This window comes from Dendrobates tinctorius, unplaced genomic scaffold, assembly GCF_039654945.1.
Source record: "Dendrobates tinctorius isolate UK_male_01 unplaced genomic scaffold, ASM3965494v1 ptg000265l, whole genome shotgun sequence".
Lineage (NCBI taxonomy): Eukaryota > Metazoa > Chordata > Amphibia > Anura > Dendrobatidae > Dendrobates > Dendrobates tinctorius.
In genome coordinates, this window is record NW_027361932.1 from 5,403,447 (window position 1) to 5,422,256 (window position 18,810).

General features: G+C 41.8%; 1 protein-coding gene across 3 annotated transcripts in view; it reads right to left on the minus strand.

The window, feature by feature from the left end:
• LOC141069466 (uncharacterized) overlaps nt 1-18,810 on the minus strand; it is a 116,666-nt gene that overhangs the window by 12,952 nt on the left and 84,904 nt on the right. For 2 of the 3 annotated variants that reach the window (XM_073559026.1, XM_073559029.1), the window contains 2 exons: nt 15,955-16,060; nt 15,114-15,176 (listed from right to left, as the gene is read on the minus strand). In XM_073559026.1, coding sequence (XP_073415127.1) covers nt 15,114-15,176; nt 15,955-16,060 — 169 coding nt within the window. The remainder of the gene's footprint in view (nt 1-15,113; nt 15,177-15,954; nt 16,061-18,810) is intronic. The other variant, XM_073559028.1, reaches the window with a different exon arrangement.

The window sequence follows — 18,810 nt, forward strand, 5'->3', positions numbered from 1 at the left end:
GACAATATTTTTTATGGACACATTGTAAAACCATAATAAATCATTATGAATGATTATAAATGACCCATGGCTACAGCCCACAAATCTGACACGAAGACATCAGCTGCATTCACTGTAAACTGTAAAATAATGATAATTACATTCAAAATAATCTGTATTCAAGTTTCTTCAGCTTCCAAAATAATCATGGACCCCCAAAATACTTTTTATGGCCAGAGAAAAAAGTACCTTATTGTTAAAGACTATCCAGGAATTTATGGATGGTTGTCAACCCAGGAACCTGTTAAAAATTGTGATCACGGTTATACCCACAACTATCCGTTATTGGCACTAGTTGAACTTCTGTATAGGCAGAACTACAGAAATGTCACAGTTATTGAATTTTACACATTTTGTTTTAGATGCTAGTATGGTTTCTTGTTATTAGAAGTCTAATATAGGAAAAAAAAAAAAAAAAAGTAGGCCATCTTATGCGCCAAGGGCCTAATACATAAAAAATCAGTGTTGTTCAGGCCAGTCTTGATGAAGGGGCGTTCTGGAGTCAGACACTCCTGATTCATGAAGAGGTGCACATCTCAGATTGTAAACTTGTGTGCAGGACCCTCATTCCTCTGGTATCTGTTGCTTTGTGATTATTGCTATTCTATAATGTCTTTTATTGTCTGTAGAATTCCCTCTAAAATGTAAAGTGCTGTGGAATATGTCGGCGCTATAAAAATAATCATTACACCTTTTAATGAATCAGGAGTGTCGGAAGAATGGTGTTCACTTCTGCGTGTGCCTCACCACAATCCTCATTCCAATCATAAATTTGATGAGTGGCAGTTGCGGAGCTCCCATTCCGCTCACTTTGTTAGGCTATGTGCACACGTTGCGGATTTGGCCCTGCAGATCAGCAGCAGGTTTCCATGCGGTGTACAGTACCATGTAAACCTATGGAAAACTAAATCCGCTGTGCACATGCGGCAGAAAATTCCACGCAGATTTGCTCCGGTTCATTTCCGCAGCATGTCAATTCTTTGTGCAGAATCCGCAGCGTTTTTACACCTCTTCCATTATAGGAATCCGCAGGTGTAAAAACGCAGGCGAAATCCGCACAAAGTCTGCAGAAAATCGGAAGGAAATCTGCAGGTAAATCGCAGGTAATGTTACCTGCGGATTCAGCAAAATCCGTGTGAAAAAATCCGCTGCCAAATTCGCAAAGTGTGCACATACCCTTAGAGTTGGGCAAAAAATGCAAAAAAATTGCACAATTTTAGAGCGGTCTCAAGTTGTGCCAAAATTTAGCGACTTTTCAGTGTTTTCACCAAAATAAGGGTGTAAAAGCTTTGATGAATCAGGCCTTAATTATGCCTTTGCATCATTTCACCAAATGAATATAGTTATAATCTACTGTTCTAAAAAGTTGAGTAACTTTGCAAGTACTATTTTTTCTTACCTTATTACCGATTCTAAAATACAATTCATTCTCCATTCTAATTTTAACTTTATTCACAATTCTGCACATCTAAGATTTCCTTGCTCAGGTTTTCTGAAATATGTAATGTATCTAGACACTAATCTGATGCAAGAAAATTGTTAAAATACAGGTATTATGAGAGCTTTAAGCAAAACAGAGAGGTCTATCATCTAGGAGTTGAAAGGTTCCAAAATCAACCAGCAGAATTCTGAAATGTTTTCTGGACTGTAATACATACTTATAATCCAAGATTAGTCAAACAATGTAGTTGCAAAAAATTTTTTTGGTATGTTAGAATTTAAGCTGACAGAGTTGTGAACTAATTTTACTGTTTGTCAGATGGGGTCTCCATAGAAATAACCTCCAGGAGCAGGAGGGGGGTAACTATAAGGCCGGGGTCACAATAGAGAGGAATACGGATGAGTGAGAGGCGTTAAAACACGCATTACACACGGACAAATGATTCTCTATGGGGCAGCTCCCATCAGCCGTATATTTCTCGTCTGTATTCTACGGTCCGTGCCAATCGCATGCCGCGATTGTCAGCGTACTACGCCCGTAGTACGCCAATGCAAGTCTATGGGTGCGCTAAAAATACGCATTACACATGGACCAGATGTGTGACTTGCGAGAAATACGCACCCGGTGTCCTTTAGAAAAGCCGGCAATTCAGTGCGCGATACAGTAAAATCACACTGACAGGTTTTATAACACAAATGAAAGAATAGATAGACACATAGAATACATAATATATATATATATATATATATATATATATATATATACACACACACACACACACACATATATATGTGTCATTGAGACACATATATATTTATATTTTGTCAAATCATTCCCCAACCCGACATGAAATGACACATGGTTTACATACAGTAAACCATTTCATGTTGTTTTTGTATGTCTTTCATTAGTAATTAGATGAGGGTTGAGGTTTAAAATTAGGGAAGTGTAGGTTTTAATTTAAGGGGTTAATTCGTTGTAAAAAAGTGTGTGGGCTCCCGCATTGACAAATTACCGCGGGAGCCCACACATTTTTAACAACGAATTAACACCGTCAATTAACACCTACACCTCCCAAATTTTACACATCAACCCTCATCTAATTACTAATGAAAGACATACAAAAAAAAAAAACAACATGAAATGAAATGGTTTACTGTATGTAAACCATGTGTCACTTCATGTCTGGTTGGGGAATGATTTGACAAAAGCCGGCAATTGAATTAGCGGCTATTCTGCTATGAAGAACTCTGTGAAATATAAATATATATGTGTGTGTCTCAATGACATGTATATATGTGTGTATATATATATATATATATATGTATTCTATGTGTCTATATCTATTCTTTCGTTTGTGCTATAAAACCTGTCATTGGGCTCCATTATATGTCCATTTTGCAAGCCAGCGAGAAAATATCAGCATACGGATTACATACGGATGCTTACATGCGCAAAATACGCGACCACACCTTGCTTACGGATGACATACGGATCACTATTTAGGGGTCATTCATCCGTATTACCCCTGTAAACTACGGACCGTATTTTGCGTCGGTTAGTGTGACCCCGGCCTCATAGGTGCAGGGGTTGCAATCGCACCCAGGCCCTGCTGCCTAATGTTCCTGTCACACTAAGCGAGATCGCTAGCGATCTCGCTTAAGCGACACCGATTTGATGACGCAACAGCGACATCGTCAGCGTTGTCGCTGTGTGTGACATGTAGCGGCGATGTGGCCCCCGCTGCGACATCGCTGATCGTGCTTGAACGTCCTTGGCTGTTTTTTGATCGTTGGCGTCCCGCTGGTGAGCCTGAATCGCTGAGTTTGACACCCTTCATGAACGACGAGCGACCTCGTTGGCGACTCATATCTCAGCGGCGCAGGCGGGACTAGGTTTTCTTTTGTAACGCCCCTCAACTCCGATTGGTGGCCTCTACAACACCTCAGCATAAAAGAAAACGTAAAACTGCGCTCCCATCCATTGTTCCTGAGCGCTTTGTGGATTACTGCAATGTTCTAGTGCTAGTCCTTTGTGCATTGTACGAGTATACTATATCTTGTGTGGGTTTTCTGCGATCCTGTCAGAGTTGCTACTTTGCTTCTTGGAATTTAAGCCTGTTGGATTTTTGGATTTCCCTTGCAATTACATATTGTTTGTGATGTTTTGTTATGACCTAATTTTTATTATTTTTTTTCTGTATCTTAACACTTTTTTTTTTTTGGCTGCTTGCCTTCAATATATATACACAGGCATGTTGCCAAGAATTTTTTTTTTTTGCCACGCCCACCCCTGCAATTTTTAGATCTTTGTTGTGTTGACGTTTAGAGGTAATCTATTTGTTATATTTGATCCTCCATTAACATCGGATTACCCAGCAATCTTTTGACAGCCGCGCCCAACCCCTCCATTTTAGGCTCTTTGCTGCGTTACCTTTTGTAAGCTCGCTGTTATTTCAATGTTAACAAAAAACAAGTACTCTTATAATAATTTCTTTAACTTTTTTTTATTAACTTTATTTATTAACTTCTCTCTTCTTTACCGGCCAGGTTGCACATAATGAACATGAACACCGCGGAGCGTGTGGTTGTGGCAGCTGCATTACTGATGGAGGGAGATCGACAAGAAGAGGCACGGATGGAAGAGAGGCATTCCAAACGAAAGCGTCGCATGTGGACCAGAGAATGGCTGGAGCAGAGGTCCAAATTCACCCACATGCATCTAGTGAGAGAATTGCAGGAGAAGAGTCCTCAGGATTTCCGTAATTATCTACGGATATCGGAGGAATCATTCAAGTTGTTACTGGAATGTGTGAGGCCACTCATTGAGCGGCAGGATACAAAGATGCGTGCAGCGGTTTCGGCAGACGAACGTTTGGCAGTCACGCTGCGATTCCTGGCAACCGGACATTCAATGCAAGACTTGCAATTTTCTGCTGCTGTTTCTCAATCACTCCTCAGCGTATTAATTCCACAGACATGCAACGCCATTGTCCGCAGTCTACATGCCTTTTCCAAAATCGGAGGCGGAATGGCAACGTATTTGGCAGTTCCCAAACTGTGGTGGGGCTTTGGATGGCAAACAATGTGCGGATCACGCAACCACCTAACAGCGGATTCTATTACTATAACTACAAGGGCTACTTCAGCGTGATCCTCATGGCCCTTGTTAATGCCAATTATGAGTTTATAAACGTCGATGTTGGCATGAACGGAAGGGTTTCGGACGGAGGCGTTTTGGAGCACACTATTTTTGGGGAACGCTTGAATAACTGTGAACTGCACTTGCCAACCAACATGGACACAACTGCCAACCTTAACTTTGTTTTTGTGGGCGATGAAGCCTTCCCCCTTCATACGAATCTTTTGAAACTGTACCCACAAAAAATTTTGACAGAGGAAAGGCGCATTTTTAATTACAGACTGTCAAGAGCACGACGTGTTGTTGAGAATGCCTTCGGCATCATGGCTAACCGCGTCAGGGTTTTCCACACACCAATCAACATGAAGCTGGAATCTATAGACTCTGTGGTGTTGCGTGCTTCACAATTTTCTTCAGCAGCGCGATGCTGTAGCTTACTGTCCCCCCTGGCTTTGTGGACTCGGACAGCAATGGTGACGTGGTGCTCGAAGGAGGACATGAAAATGATCCCGCTATTGCAGGACTTCAACCAGTCAATCAAGGCAGGAGCAAAGACTATGCGAAGGTCTGCCGAGAAAAGTACTGCCAATACTTTAACGGGCCTGGTGCAGTGACTTGGCAACATCAGATATAGTCGGCATTTAAACTTTTTTTTTTTTTTTGTTTATTTATTATACTTTCTGCTAATAAAAATATTTTAAATTTACAAATGCTTTCTTGTTATTTCACTAATATGTGCAATAAGGGAGAAGGACAATAAGGGAGTGATGGGGGGAAGGAGAAGTAATGGGGAGAGGGCTAATGATGGGTGTGATGGGTAGAGGGGAGTAATGGGGAGAAGGCAAAATGATGGGTGTGATGGGGAAGGAGAGTAATGGGAAGGAGAGTAATGGGGAGAAGGCTAATGATGGGTGTGATGGGGAGAGGGCAGTAATGGGGAGAAGGCAAAATGATGGGTGTGATGGGGATAGGGGAGTAATGGGGAGAAGGCAAAATGATGGGTGTGATGGGGAGAGGGGAGCAATGGGGAGAAGGCCAATGATGGGTGTGATGGGGAGAGGGTAATAATGGGGAGAAGGCCAATGATGGGTGTGATGGGGAGAGGGGAGTAATGGGGAGAGTGATAATGATTGGTGTGATTGGGAGAGAGGATTAATACGTATGATGGACAGAGTATATAAACAAATTTGCAGACAGAATCTGAAGCAATAGAAAACTTGTAATGCCTAGACATATTAGCAAACTCTGTTGCGTTCCCATAGAAGCCGCGGTATAAATATTACGCATCAGCGTTCCCAAAGTAGCACGTGCGCCGTGACGTCATGACGCTCAGGTGGGCGGCATTAATGCAGCCTGGAGGAGACATGAGTGACAAAGATGGCGTCCAGGCATTCAGTACCATAGGGGGAGCCAGAGGTGCGATTCTTAGTACAGCAATTAGATGCACAGGACTACGAGTGCACAAGACACACCCGTCCCATGCTCCACGGGAAGCGGGTATTAAAAAAAAAAAAAAAAATCAGGAGAGGCCTAATACGGAACTTTGGCATCGAGCGGACCACCACGCAGATCCACAAAAAGCTGGCCGATCTGCGATACCGCTCGAGTCACCGCATCGCCAGCATCCGCACAGAAAACCAAACAGGACAGGGTGAGTGCTTTTGACCGGATCTGACGATGTTTTTTTTTGTTTTGTATTGTATGATGTCTATGGACATGTACTTTACCGCACCATAACAGACGGAGCATGTTGTGCCTTTGAACAGTGTGAGCATGTAAACACGCAGCATGATGGCATTTGTTTTCAGCATTGGTATAAAACATAAAAATGCTGGGGCATTTTAATGTATTATACCGAAAGTGAAACTTTAATAAAGTGTCAAGGCCTTTTTTTTTGTTTTTTTTGGTTGTAAAAAACATGCACTCCTAATGAGTTTTAAAAAGTTTTTAATTAATTACTAAAAACCTTTTTTACATTTAAACTAAAATTTAAATTTAAATGTTAGGCAAGTAGTAAAAGAAAAATAAAGAAAAAATAAAATATTCCAGTCGTTAAAAGCACACCTGCAAAAGAGTACCCCATAAAATTATTAATTGGGAAGAGCAAGTATACTCGTTAGGATTGTATAATAGTAGCCGAGTTATGTGGTATTAGAATACTGGTGAGGATTTAACTACTCGCCTCCACCAGCAACTTCTTCGCCTGCTGCCAGCCCACCCCCACAGGCGATATTCTCACCTGCATCACTCCGTAATATGGGTGCAGGCTCTCCATCCGGTATTTAAAGCACGTATTATAAGATGAAAAAAGGGGGACTGGAACCTTTGGGTTTGGAAAGGATGGAGGGCTGACGTGTAATATTTTCTTTTTTGTCCCCTAGCCGGGGATGCCACTGGATCCGGGTGGGCTATTAGCCCCTCTCCAGAGGGAACTGAGCCGCCACAATACCGTAAGTATTAAAACAACAACCATGTACCTTTATTTTGTAGTTTCTAAATAACTGACTGGTTTACTTTTACCATTTCAACAGAAATCCCCACTGCACAGGCCCTGCTGACATCTCAGCGGCAATGGATGTGCACGGAGTGATGCTGGAGAGGTTCTTGGCGGGCCTACAACAGGGTGGCAGTCCCAATTAGTTTTTTTTCTTCTGTTGACAGTCATCTTTTATTTAGGTTAACCCCTTCCTGACATGAGACGTACTATCCCGTCCATGGGACCCGGGCCCCTATGCCCATGGACGGGATAGTACGTCTACCGCGATCAGCGGCGCCCACGTGTTGAGCGCCGCTGATCGCGGCCGGGTGTCAGCTGATTATCACAGCTGACACCCGGCACAATGTGTCAGGGGCGGTCAGGGACCGCCCCCGACACGTTATCCCCTTGCACACCGTGATCAAACATGATCGCAGTGTACCGGGGGTTATAGGGAAGCATCAGCAGGGAGGGGGCTCCCTCCGTGCTTCCCTGAGCCCCCCACGGCAGCGCAATGTGCAGCGCTGCTGCCAGGGGCTCCTTTCCTGCAGGCCCCCGAATCCAAGATGGCAACGGGGGCCTGCAGGAAGCTGGCTTCCTCAGTGCCTGCAAAGTGCAGGCATGAGGAAGCCTTCTGCAGTGCCTGTGACAGATTGCTGATCTGTCACAGTGATCTGTGATGTGACAGATCAGCGATCTGTCACAGGACAGTGATGTCCCACCTGGGACTATTTAATAAAGTAAAAAAAATAAAAAAAAGTGTTAAAATAAATTTAAAAAAAAAAAAATCGCCAAATAAATTAGAAAAAAAAAAAAAAAAAATTCCCCCAAATAAATCCATTTTTAAGAAATAAAAAAAAACAAAAACAATAAAAGTAAACATATTAGGTATTGCCGCGTCCGTAACGACCTGCCCTATAAAACTGTCCCATTAGTTAACCCCTTTAGCGAACTCCTTAAAAAATAAAATTAAAAAACGAAGCAAAAAATAATGATTTATTATCATACCGCCAAACAAAAAGTGTAATAACGCGCGATCAAAAAGACGCATAGAAATATCCATGGTACCGCTGAAAACATCATCTTGTCCCGCAAAAAACAAGCTGCCACACAGCATCATCCCCAAAAAAATAAAAAAGTTATAGCTCGCAGAATAAAGCGATGCAAAAATAATTATTTTTTATATAAAATAGTTTTCATTGCATAAAAGCGCCAAAACATAAAAAAACGACCTAAATGAGGTATCGCTGTAACCGTACTGACCCGAAGAATAAAACCGCTTTATCAATTTGATCGCACGCGGAACGGTGTAAACGCACCCCCCCAAAAGAAATTCATGAAACGCTGGTTTTTGTTCATTCTGCGTCCCAAAAATCGGAATAAAAAGTGATCAAAAAATGTCATGTGCCCGAAAATGGTACCAATAAAAGCGTCAACTCGTCCCGCAAAAAATAAGACCTCACATGACTCGGTGGGTCAAAATACGGAAAAATTAGAGCTCTCAATATGTGGTGATGCAAAAACTATTTTTACAATAAAAAGCGTCTTTTAGCGTGTGACAGCCGCCAAACATAAAAGCCGCCATAAATAGTAAATCAAACCCCCCGTTATCACCCCCTTAGTGATAGGAAAACTAATAAGATAAAAAAAAGTATTTATTTCCATTTTTCCATTAGGGTTAGGGCTAGGGTTAGGGCTAGGGTTAGGGTTAGGGGTGTGTTGGGGTTCGGGTTGGAGTTAGAATTGGGGGTTTCCACTGTTTGGGCACATCAGGGGCTCTCCAAATGCAACATGGAGTCTGATCTCAATTCCAGCCAATTCTGAGTTGAAAAAGTCAAATGGTGCTCCTTCCATTCCTAGCTCTGCCATGCGCCCAAACAGTGTTTTACCCCCACATGTAGGGTATCAGCCTACTCAGGTCAAATTGCAAAGCAATTTTTGGGGTTCAATTTCTCCTGTTACCCTTAGGAAAATAAAAAATTGGGGGCAAAAATATTTTTGTGGAAAAAAATGATTTTTTTATTTTCACTCCTGAGCGTTCCGTGGGGGGCCTAGTGTCAAAAACGGGGTCACTTGTGGGGAGTTTCAATAGTTTAGGTACATCAGGGGCTCTCCAAACGCACATGACACCGGCAGACCATTCCATCAAAGTCTGCATTCCAAAATGTCACTGCTTCCCTTCCAAGCCCCAACGTGTGTCCATACAGTAGTTTTCTCCCACATATGGGGTGTCAGCGTACTCATGACAAATTGGACAACAACTTTTGGGGTCCATTTTCTCCTGATACCCTTGGGAAAATAAAAAAATTGGGGACTAATTGATCATGTTTGTGGAAAAAATACGATTTTTTTATTTTCATGCCCGGGCATTATAAACTTCTGTGAAGCCCTTGGGGGTTCAAAGTGCTCACCACACATCTAGATAAGTTCCTTAGGGGTCTCGTTTCCAAAATGGGGTCATTTGTGGGGGTTTCCACTGTTTAGGTACATTAGGGGCTCTCCAAAGGCAACATGACACCCGCAGACCATTCCATCAAAGTCTGCATTCCAAAACGTCACTACTTCCCTTCCGAGCCCTGACGTGTGTCCATACAGTAGTTTTCTCCCACATATGGGGTGTCAGTGTACTCATGACAAATTGGACAACAACTTTTGGGGTCCAATTTCTCCTGTTACCCTTGCGAAAATGAAAAAAAAATGGTGACTAAAAGATCATGTTTGTGGAAAAAATACGAATTTTTTATTTTCATGCCCGGGCGTTATAAACTTCTGTGAAGCACTGGGGGGTTCAAAGTGCTCACCACACATCTAGATAAGTTCCTTGGGGAGGTCTAGTTTACAAAATGGTGTCATTTGTGGGGGGTTTCCACTGTTTAGGTACATCAGGGGTTTTCCAATCGCGACATGGTGTCCGATCTCAATTCCAGCCAAAAACGTCAAATGTCGCTGCTTCCCTTCCGAGCTCTGCCATGCGCCCAAATAGTGGTTTACCCCCACATGTGGGGTATCAGCGTACTCAGGACAAATTGCACAATAACTTTTAGGGTCCTGTTACCCTTGGAAATATAAGAATTGAGGGTGAAAAGATCATTTTTGTGGAAAAAAATATGATTTTTTAATTGTACGGCTGTACGTTATAAACTTCTGTAAAGCCCTTGTGGGTTCAAAGTTCTCACCACATATCTAGATAAGTTCCTTGGGGGGGGTCTAGTTTCCAAAATGGGGTCACTTGTAGGGGGTTTCCACTGTTTAGGTACATCAGGGACTCTCCAAACGTGACTTGGCGTCCGATCTGAGTTCCAGCCAATTTTGCATTGAAAAAGTCAAACGGCGCTCCTTCCATTCTGAGCTCTGCCATGCGCCGAAACAGTCGTTCCCCCCCACATATCAGGTATCAGCGTACTCAGGACAAATTGCACAATAACTTTTGCAGTCCAATTTCTCCTGTTACCCTTGGTAAAATAAAAAAAATTGAACCTGAAGTATTTTTTTTGTGAAAAAAAGTTAGATGTTCATTTTTTTTTAAATATTAAAAAAAATTCCTGTGACGCACCTAAAGGGTTAATAAACTTCTTGAATGTGGTTTTGAGCACCTTAAGGGGTGCAGTTTTTAGAATGGTGTCACTTTTGGGTATTTTCTATCATATAGACCCCTCAAAGTGACCTCAAATGTGATGTGGTCCTAAAAATAAAATGGTGTTGTAAAAATGAGAAATCGCTGGTCAACTTTTAACCCTTATAACTTCCTAACAAAAAAAAATTTTGGTTCCAAAATTGTGCTGATATAAAGTAAACATGTGGGAAATGTTAGTTATCAAGTTTGTGTGCTGTATCTCTGTGATTTAAGGACATAAAAATTCAAAGTTGGAAAACTGCCAAATTTCCGTTTTTCTCACAAATAAACGCAAGTTATTTGAATGAAATTTTTGAATGAAATTTTACCACTAACATGAAGTACAATATGTCACGAGAAAACAATGTCAGAATCACCGGGATCCATGGAAGCGTTCCAGAGTTATGACCTCATAAAGGTACAGTGGTCAGAATTGTAAAAATTGGCCCGGTCATGAACGTGCAAACCACCCTTGGGGGTGAAGGGGTTAAAAAAATGTGAAAAATGTTTACAAAAAAAAAATATATATATTTATATAAAAAAAATATATTTTAAGTTTATATACGCAGCTGTGTCGCATTATTTCAAAATGATGGGTTAGTTGGGCACACGTCCGGGTGCGTGTGTAATGTTTTATTAGCGTACACAAACTTGCATTGGCGTTTTACAGTCGTCTTTCAGATTTTAGCGCTAGTGTGACCGCGACCTATAAAAGAAATGATGTCCATTTTTTAAATTTTTTTTTTACCACTGCTGGTACTCCCATGATTGCTAGTACTCCCATGACTCCCATTATATCTTGACATCTTGAACTGCTGTACTGCCAACATGGCTGCCATGACCATCCCTTAACCCTACCCATAACCCCTTGTGTGCTGAGTAGATAAAAGTAGATGAAAGATAAATATCACATTTTTATATTTGTAAAAAATATTGTTGAAATAACAAACACAAGAAAAGCAGACCACTATTAAGTAGATAAAGCACATTTTTATTAAAATAACAAAAACAATTTACAAAATATATACACAACAGAAAACTTTACAAAATATTCCCCCTACTACAACTGTTGGTAATATGTTTCGTTGTCATTACCACGTTGCCTTGGCGGTGTATAAAAAAAGGGTGGTGGAACATGGCTTGGGTTATGCTGAGGGTCTATCCCCCTCCTCATAGTTGTTTCAAGAGGCTCTGGATTGTGCGGCCAAGAGTACTGCGGATTATGACGTCTGTCCATGACACCAGACGTGTCAGTAAGTTTTCCTGTTGCCGCTTGACTCAACACCTCTAGCATTACCCTTTCAGCATGAACACGCTGTATCGGATCTAATGTTGGTAGCTTTTCATTCGCATAGTAAGCAAATCCGGTAATCTGTGGTTGGTTCTGTGGTGTCGTTGGGACTTTTGTGGCAAGTTGTAAAAATTCTGGAGTAGTCGAGGTGGGGCCTTCCTTTTTCTACCAGAAAATGTAAGTCGCCTCGGCACAGATGAGGATGGTGGCTCTACAGTTTCCTCCTCTTGTACCATTGACATGCTGTCTTCTTCAGGCGTGATTGACGGTGGTGGGGAAGACAGCTTCTTCTGTGTCCTGCGTGAACAGAAAATGCATGTTACATCACAAAACAAAAGAAATTTATCATCAAATTATAACACCCAAATACAGCTAAAGTTTGCATAGAATATCACGATCATCAGTCACAAGCGTTCATGTTAACTGCAAAATAATGTGAGGACGGGACTAGTATCAATGGTTATTAACTGTCCTTCCATGGTATGTGAAATGGATAGTCCTAAAACGGTAAAGTTGGTTACTTAGCAGTACATGAAGGGATAAGTTTTGCTATGTGGTAGATTAATCCTTTTTTATTTAAATGTTCTAATCCACTAGGGCAGGTACATTGCAATGTTTATTAGAAGAAAACAAGGTACTTACATCTCCGACAGGGGAGTCCTGCTGGATCACAGGGTCTGGTGCCAACATAGAAGCCATTTTTCTTGGTACTTCTTGGTCCCTTGTGAAAGCAAGAAGATCAAAGTACCACAATTTGGGGACATATACGTCTTCAGACCCGGCTCCTGACTTGCTTGAATTCTCCACTTTATTCAGTTCTTTCCTGTATACAGTGCGGAGGCCCTGAATCCTTTTTTTGACCACTGCCTCATCCACTGCCTCATTGGGATGTTTTTTTGAAAGCTCAACCAGTTTTTGGTACGCCTCCTTTTTCATCCTGTTGCTGTAATCCGCCGACTTTATTTTCCACAAGCAAGGCATCGAGCGGTACATCTCAATGAAGTTACGCATAAAATCTTGCTTATCGGCCATCTGAAAAAAATTAAAAAAAAGGAATCAGTGAGAACGGCCCAATACATGTCACATTTGTTTTATTGTAATATACGATTAAATAAAATACATAGATGGCCTACAAATGTTAACACAGCTAGGATCATAAAATGGCGGTGGTGGGCGTGGCAGGAAAAAAAAATGGCTGCCCATCCCAAAGCGGCCACTACAATAGCTTGTTGTTTTAGCATAACCTCAATGGAGAAGAGTAATGGCGGGGGTGGGCGCATCAGGAAGATTGAAAAAAACAAACGTGGCAATTTAACAGCATTACAAAAATGTGTAATCGAACTACGATAACATACAACACATTGATGACCTACAAATCTTAACGCCGCTATGATCCCAAAATGGCGGTGGTGGGCGCGGTTGAAACAATAAAATGGCTACTCATGCCAAAGCGGCACTCCGTTTGTGGTAGCATAAAATAAAAATGGACCATACAGTAATGGCAGGGGTGGGCGTGGCTGGAAAAATGAAATGGCTAAACATGACCTTAGAAAAGCATACAATGCCTATGGAAAACATAAAATAATTGTACAACATAGCTAAAATTACATATAAATGAAAACTGTCCGATAAATGGAAATGAAATACAGAGCATGTGATGGCGGCGGGCGAGGCTGGAAAAGTAAAATGGCTGCTGTATATAAAAACATATCTAAATGTTGAAAAATAAGCTCTAAAAAGTTCAATGCCACAAACATCAAAAAAAAAAAAAAAAGTGCCTACCTTACAAGACAGAGTTTAAAAATCCTGAAGGAATAAATCCAAGGCAAACGCAATAGCGGCTGAGACTGGATCGCAGGAGCAGGAAAGCAGAAGGCTCGCTGTGGCTCGCAGGACGCAATATGGTACGCTGTTGTAATATCGTATGATCCTCGAGGACAATGGAAGGGAGCACTAATACGTCATCTTTCATGACGCGGTCGCCCAATCACAAAGCGAGAGCTTACCAGTGACCACCAATCTGTGCAGAGGGGCGTGGAAAAGGTAACACTCAATCACACATATCGAGGTCTCGGTCTTTTACAATACATGCTGTGTGACACGTCCCAACGACCGCCGATGTCGTTATACAGATCGCTGCTGTGTCGTTTAAGAGATCTGCCTGTTTGACAGCTAACTAGCAACCATGTAGCGATGTTACAAATGATCTCTGCCAGGTCGTGTCATTGTCGTGATCGCTGGTGCGATCGCTTAGTGTGACGGGGCCTAGAAGGTACCTTTGCCCCATATGAAGACTATTGCTACTAAAGGCCTGCAATAATGGGTGGCCCAGATGGAGATTTTGCTTTGGGACCCTTGAGTTTCAAGTTACACCACTGCCCAGAATCAACATATTTAGAATTGAGAGTCCTCAGTGGTTGATACCTTTTAATGGCTAACTGAAAAGATGGTAACACATTGCAAGCTTTCGAGACTACTCAGGTCTCTTCAACAGGCATTGACTAATACAAAATCTGAAGAGTCACATTTATGCACAATACAGCACAGAAAAAATGCAATAGATGAGACAAGTGACGTGAAGCAGAATTATGATTATGGGAGAGGGAGAAACATAAATATTGGAACAGTTCATAGATAAGGAGTGTGAATGTTTTATTGTCCTCTGACTGGGGTCTGGTTCTGTGTTGTGTGATGCCCCCAGAAGGTCTGAAGAGCAAATATCAAATTTGTGATTCTTCAGATGTTGTATTAGTCTAGCCTGATGAAGAGACCTGAGTAGTCTCGAAAGCTTGCAGTTTACCACCATCTTTTCAGTTAGCCATTAAAAAGGTATCAACCACTGAAGACCCAATTCTAAATATTTTTCTATCTACTGGCTTAGATATACGGTATATCTTTCCTGTATCAGAAGCAACATGACACTGAAGCAAAAAAAAAAAAAAAAAAACATTTGTAAAGCAAATTAATGATGTATCCCAACTAAAGAGAGAACTCTGACAGCTAAATTAAAGCCGACAATCTCCAGTCTCCTTTAAACTGTACTCATCTCTACTATTTCTGTGATCAGTGCAGGAAAAGGAAGCTGAATGTAATCAGCCTGAGACAATTTGACCTGGATCAGATTCCTGAAGCAGCAGGACATCCTCAGAGTGTAGGAAGTGACCCCTTGGCTGCCCTAAAAAAACAGGGCAATTTCAATTAACCTCATTATCATCCAAGACATTACAATTTTAGTTATTGGCAATATTGTGTGTGTACCATTTGAGCGTATCGTCTGCAGATTATATGGCAATATTATTTGGACACTAAATAACTGTATTTGGAATTCAATGACAGTATTGTGTGGTAACTATATGACAGTATTATTTGAATGTTGTAAGGGGGAATTATTTTGGCAATGCATGATGGCTTTAGAATATATAGCATTATTTGATTTTTCATATAAACACTGAATACTAAGTGCATAGAAATGTTCACATACAAAATATATAATCTAACATTTAAAGGGGCGTCCACTACTAGGGCAACCCCGTCACATTTCCCACGCGTGGCTCCGATTAAAAAAACAACTCACAGTCGTGTCCTGTGCTGGTGCCGTTCCTGCGGTGTTGTCACTCGCAGGCCCGGGGATCTCCTGCAGCTGTATGACACGTGGTGCCAATCAGCGCTGCAGTCACTGTCCCCGCGTTCAGATGAATTGACCACGATGAAGTCAGATCACCTGCAGCCCTGACTTCTTCTTCATGTTCAATTTGTCCAAAAGCAGAGACAGCAACGCCAGCGCTGACTGGGTGCCGGGGTCACGCATCATACAAACGCACAAGAGCCCCGGGACCGGGAGGGGAGTATAGATTATTTTTATTTTAATCTGGACCAAGAGTAGGGAATGAGAAGGGGTTGTCCTAGTAGTGGAAGAGATTTTTTTTCTCTTCCTAAATAAGATAATCTCTTACCTTTATCAATCTGACTGCCATTTTCCAACTCCCTGGTTGGTAAATCTTCATCTGATACCACCAACTGAAGCTCATTGACTTCCAGGGCTGTATTCTGTATTCCATTCTGATTAAAGCAGAATATCACAGTAGGTACGGCAGCAGAGTTTGAGCAACATGAAGGTACAAACGAATTTTAAGTAGTATAGATACTGTTATTGTAAAGTCTAAAGAGGCGACAGTCACCATCGGTCCTCAGGGGCCCAAAGTGACAAAATATGGTATGTGGACAATGAAGTTTCATAATTATATATCTTGATATTTTCACAGCTACGTAACCAGGCTATGCAAGATTCTCTTAGCAGCAAACGTAATACTATTGACATGTTCTATGTAGCATATATACAGCATGGTGTAATTACATATGGTGAAATATCCTACATTTATAATCACAAATACTTTAAAGGGAATCTGCCAGTATAATCATCCCTCCAAAGCAGTCTACATAATAATACCTTCAATCTGATGTCTTATTCCAGAAAAAGCCTTTGTAAATGAGCTGTTCAAGACTAAGGGCTGGACACTGATATGCATGAGAATCTGCCTCCAGAAATTGTTTTAAATAAAAGGGGGGGTTACCAGTGTGAGACATGTAACGACTGACACTTTGCTCTCATAATCACACACATCTATGCAGAGAGATCAGAACTAATACAATACAGCAAAGTTAACAGCATAACAGAAGTGAACTTTGTCTCAACACAAACATTTGCGACAACACTTGTCCTCGGTTAGTGCTGGCAGCTCTTCTGCTGTGCCTAATTATAACAAACACAGTAAGGGCTCTTTCACATGTCAGTGTGTCCAGTATGTGTGGTGACAGTTTTCACACGTACTGGAGACATTTACACATGTAGATCCATTCGAGTGAATGGGTGTCTGTGCACATGTCAGTGCGTTTCCACAGACCGCGTGTCCATGGGCAAAACACACTGACATGTTCGTTTTTTTAACAGCACCAAAATGTCCTGCACACATGCACACTGATGGCACACGGATGATATCCGTGTGTCATCATTGTGACATGTATCGGCACCTGGGAATCAGCGATAATGTTTGCGCTCTTTCCTGGCGCTGGGTGCTGAAGACGTCGCTCATCATTCTCCCGTGCTCTTGCTGCATGGTAGACAATGATGAGAATTGTATTCAGTTGATAATAGAGAGAGCAGGTGGCTGCTAATGAGAGTATTCATCAGCGACCGCCTGCGCTATAAATAATCGTAAATAAATAAATTACATGGGGTTCCCCTGTACCAGGCAAAACTGACTGCTGCAGTCTGCAAGGATGGTTATCAAGAATACAGGTGATCCCACACCGCATTTTTTAAAATTTAAATAATATAAAAAAGGCGTGGGGTCCTCCCCATTTTTGACAACCTGCCAAGCTAAAGCAAACAACTGGAGTCTGGTATTCTCAGGCTGGTAATGGGCCATTGATATTGGCCCCCCAGCCTAAAAATAGCAGCCCGCAGCCATCTAAAAATAGCACTTCTATTAGGTGCACCAATTCTGGTGCTTTGCCCTGCTCTTCCCACTTGCAGTGTGGTGTTGGCAAGTGGGGTTCAAACCTGTGGGGTTCAAATCTGTGGGGCTAATGTCACCTTTGTATTGTCTGGTGACAGCAAGCCACGGCTTAGTAATGGAGAGGCGTCTATAAGACACCTATCCATTACTAATCCTATAGTTGTATTGTAAATATAGACACATTCAGAATAAAATACTTTATTTGAAACAAAAAAAAAACACTGCTGCTCACAGATGCTGCACTCGCAGCTGCTCATACATCAGTGGTTCTGAGCCTGGATGGTCTCATCATGGCAACGTCCAGGTTGAATTAGATTTATCCCCGAACATGGATTATGGCGTGGGACAGAACAATGGAGTGGTGAGGGATATGGTTGCTTTTAATTTTTTTTTGTTTTATTACAGGAGACGAGGGCTTTAATGGAATGGGCGTTAGGAGAGTATAACTGTTTGTTATTTTTAAACAAAAAGGATAATAAAAGGACTTTATATTTGCTGGGTGTTTATTTACAATACAACTATAGAATAAGGCTGGTTTTACATTTGCGTCTGTGCGCACAGCATTTGTTCTGCATAGATCCGCATGCATCTTGTGTACATATATTTAACATGGTGTACGCAGGTTTGCATGCATTCGCTTGCAGATGCGGATGCATGCGTCGTTTCTCAGTCTGCGGCGGTGTCCGGCAAACGCAACATGTTGCATTTTAGGAGGCGCCAAAATCCGTCAAATATGTGCAGGCATGAGTGCGTCAAAAAAGCATTACTGTCTATGGGAACGCATGTGTACGCATGCGTTCGATACGCATGTGTTATGCAAAATACATCTAGAAATCCCATGAGACACGCCCATTTTAGTCTGATGTCATATCAAATGCATGCGCATAAACGCAAACGCATGCAAAAACGCATGCACACAGCGTTTTTTCTGTCATGCGCAAGATGATGCGCTTAAAAACGCTGTGTAAACATACGTTTTTCATGCGTTTGCGGATGCAGATGATACGCTGCGGACCCAAATGCTAATGTGACCCTAGCCTTAGTAATGGAGAAGTGTCTTATAGACGCCTCTCTATTACTAAGCCATGGGCTTGATGTCACAATATAAAGGTGACATCAATCCCCCAGATATGAACCCCATTTGCCAACACCACTGAGAATGTGAGAAGAGCAGGACAAAACACGAGAATTGGCATCTCTCATAAATGTGCCTTTTCTGGGGAGCTGCAGGCTGCTATTTTTAAGGCTGGGGGGCAATATCAATGGCCCCTTACCAGCCTGAGAATACCATCT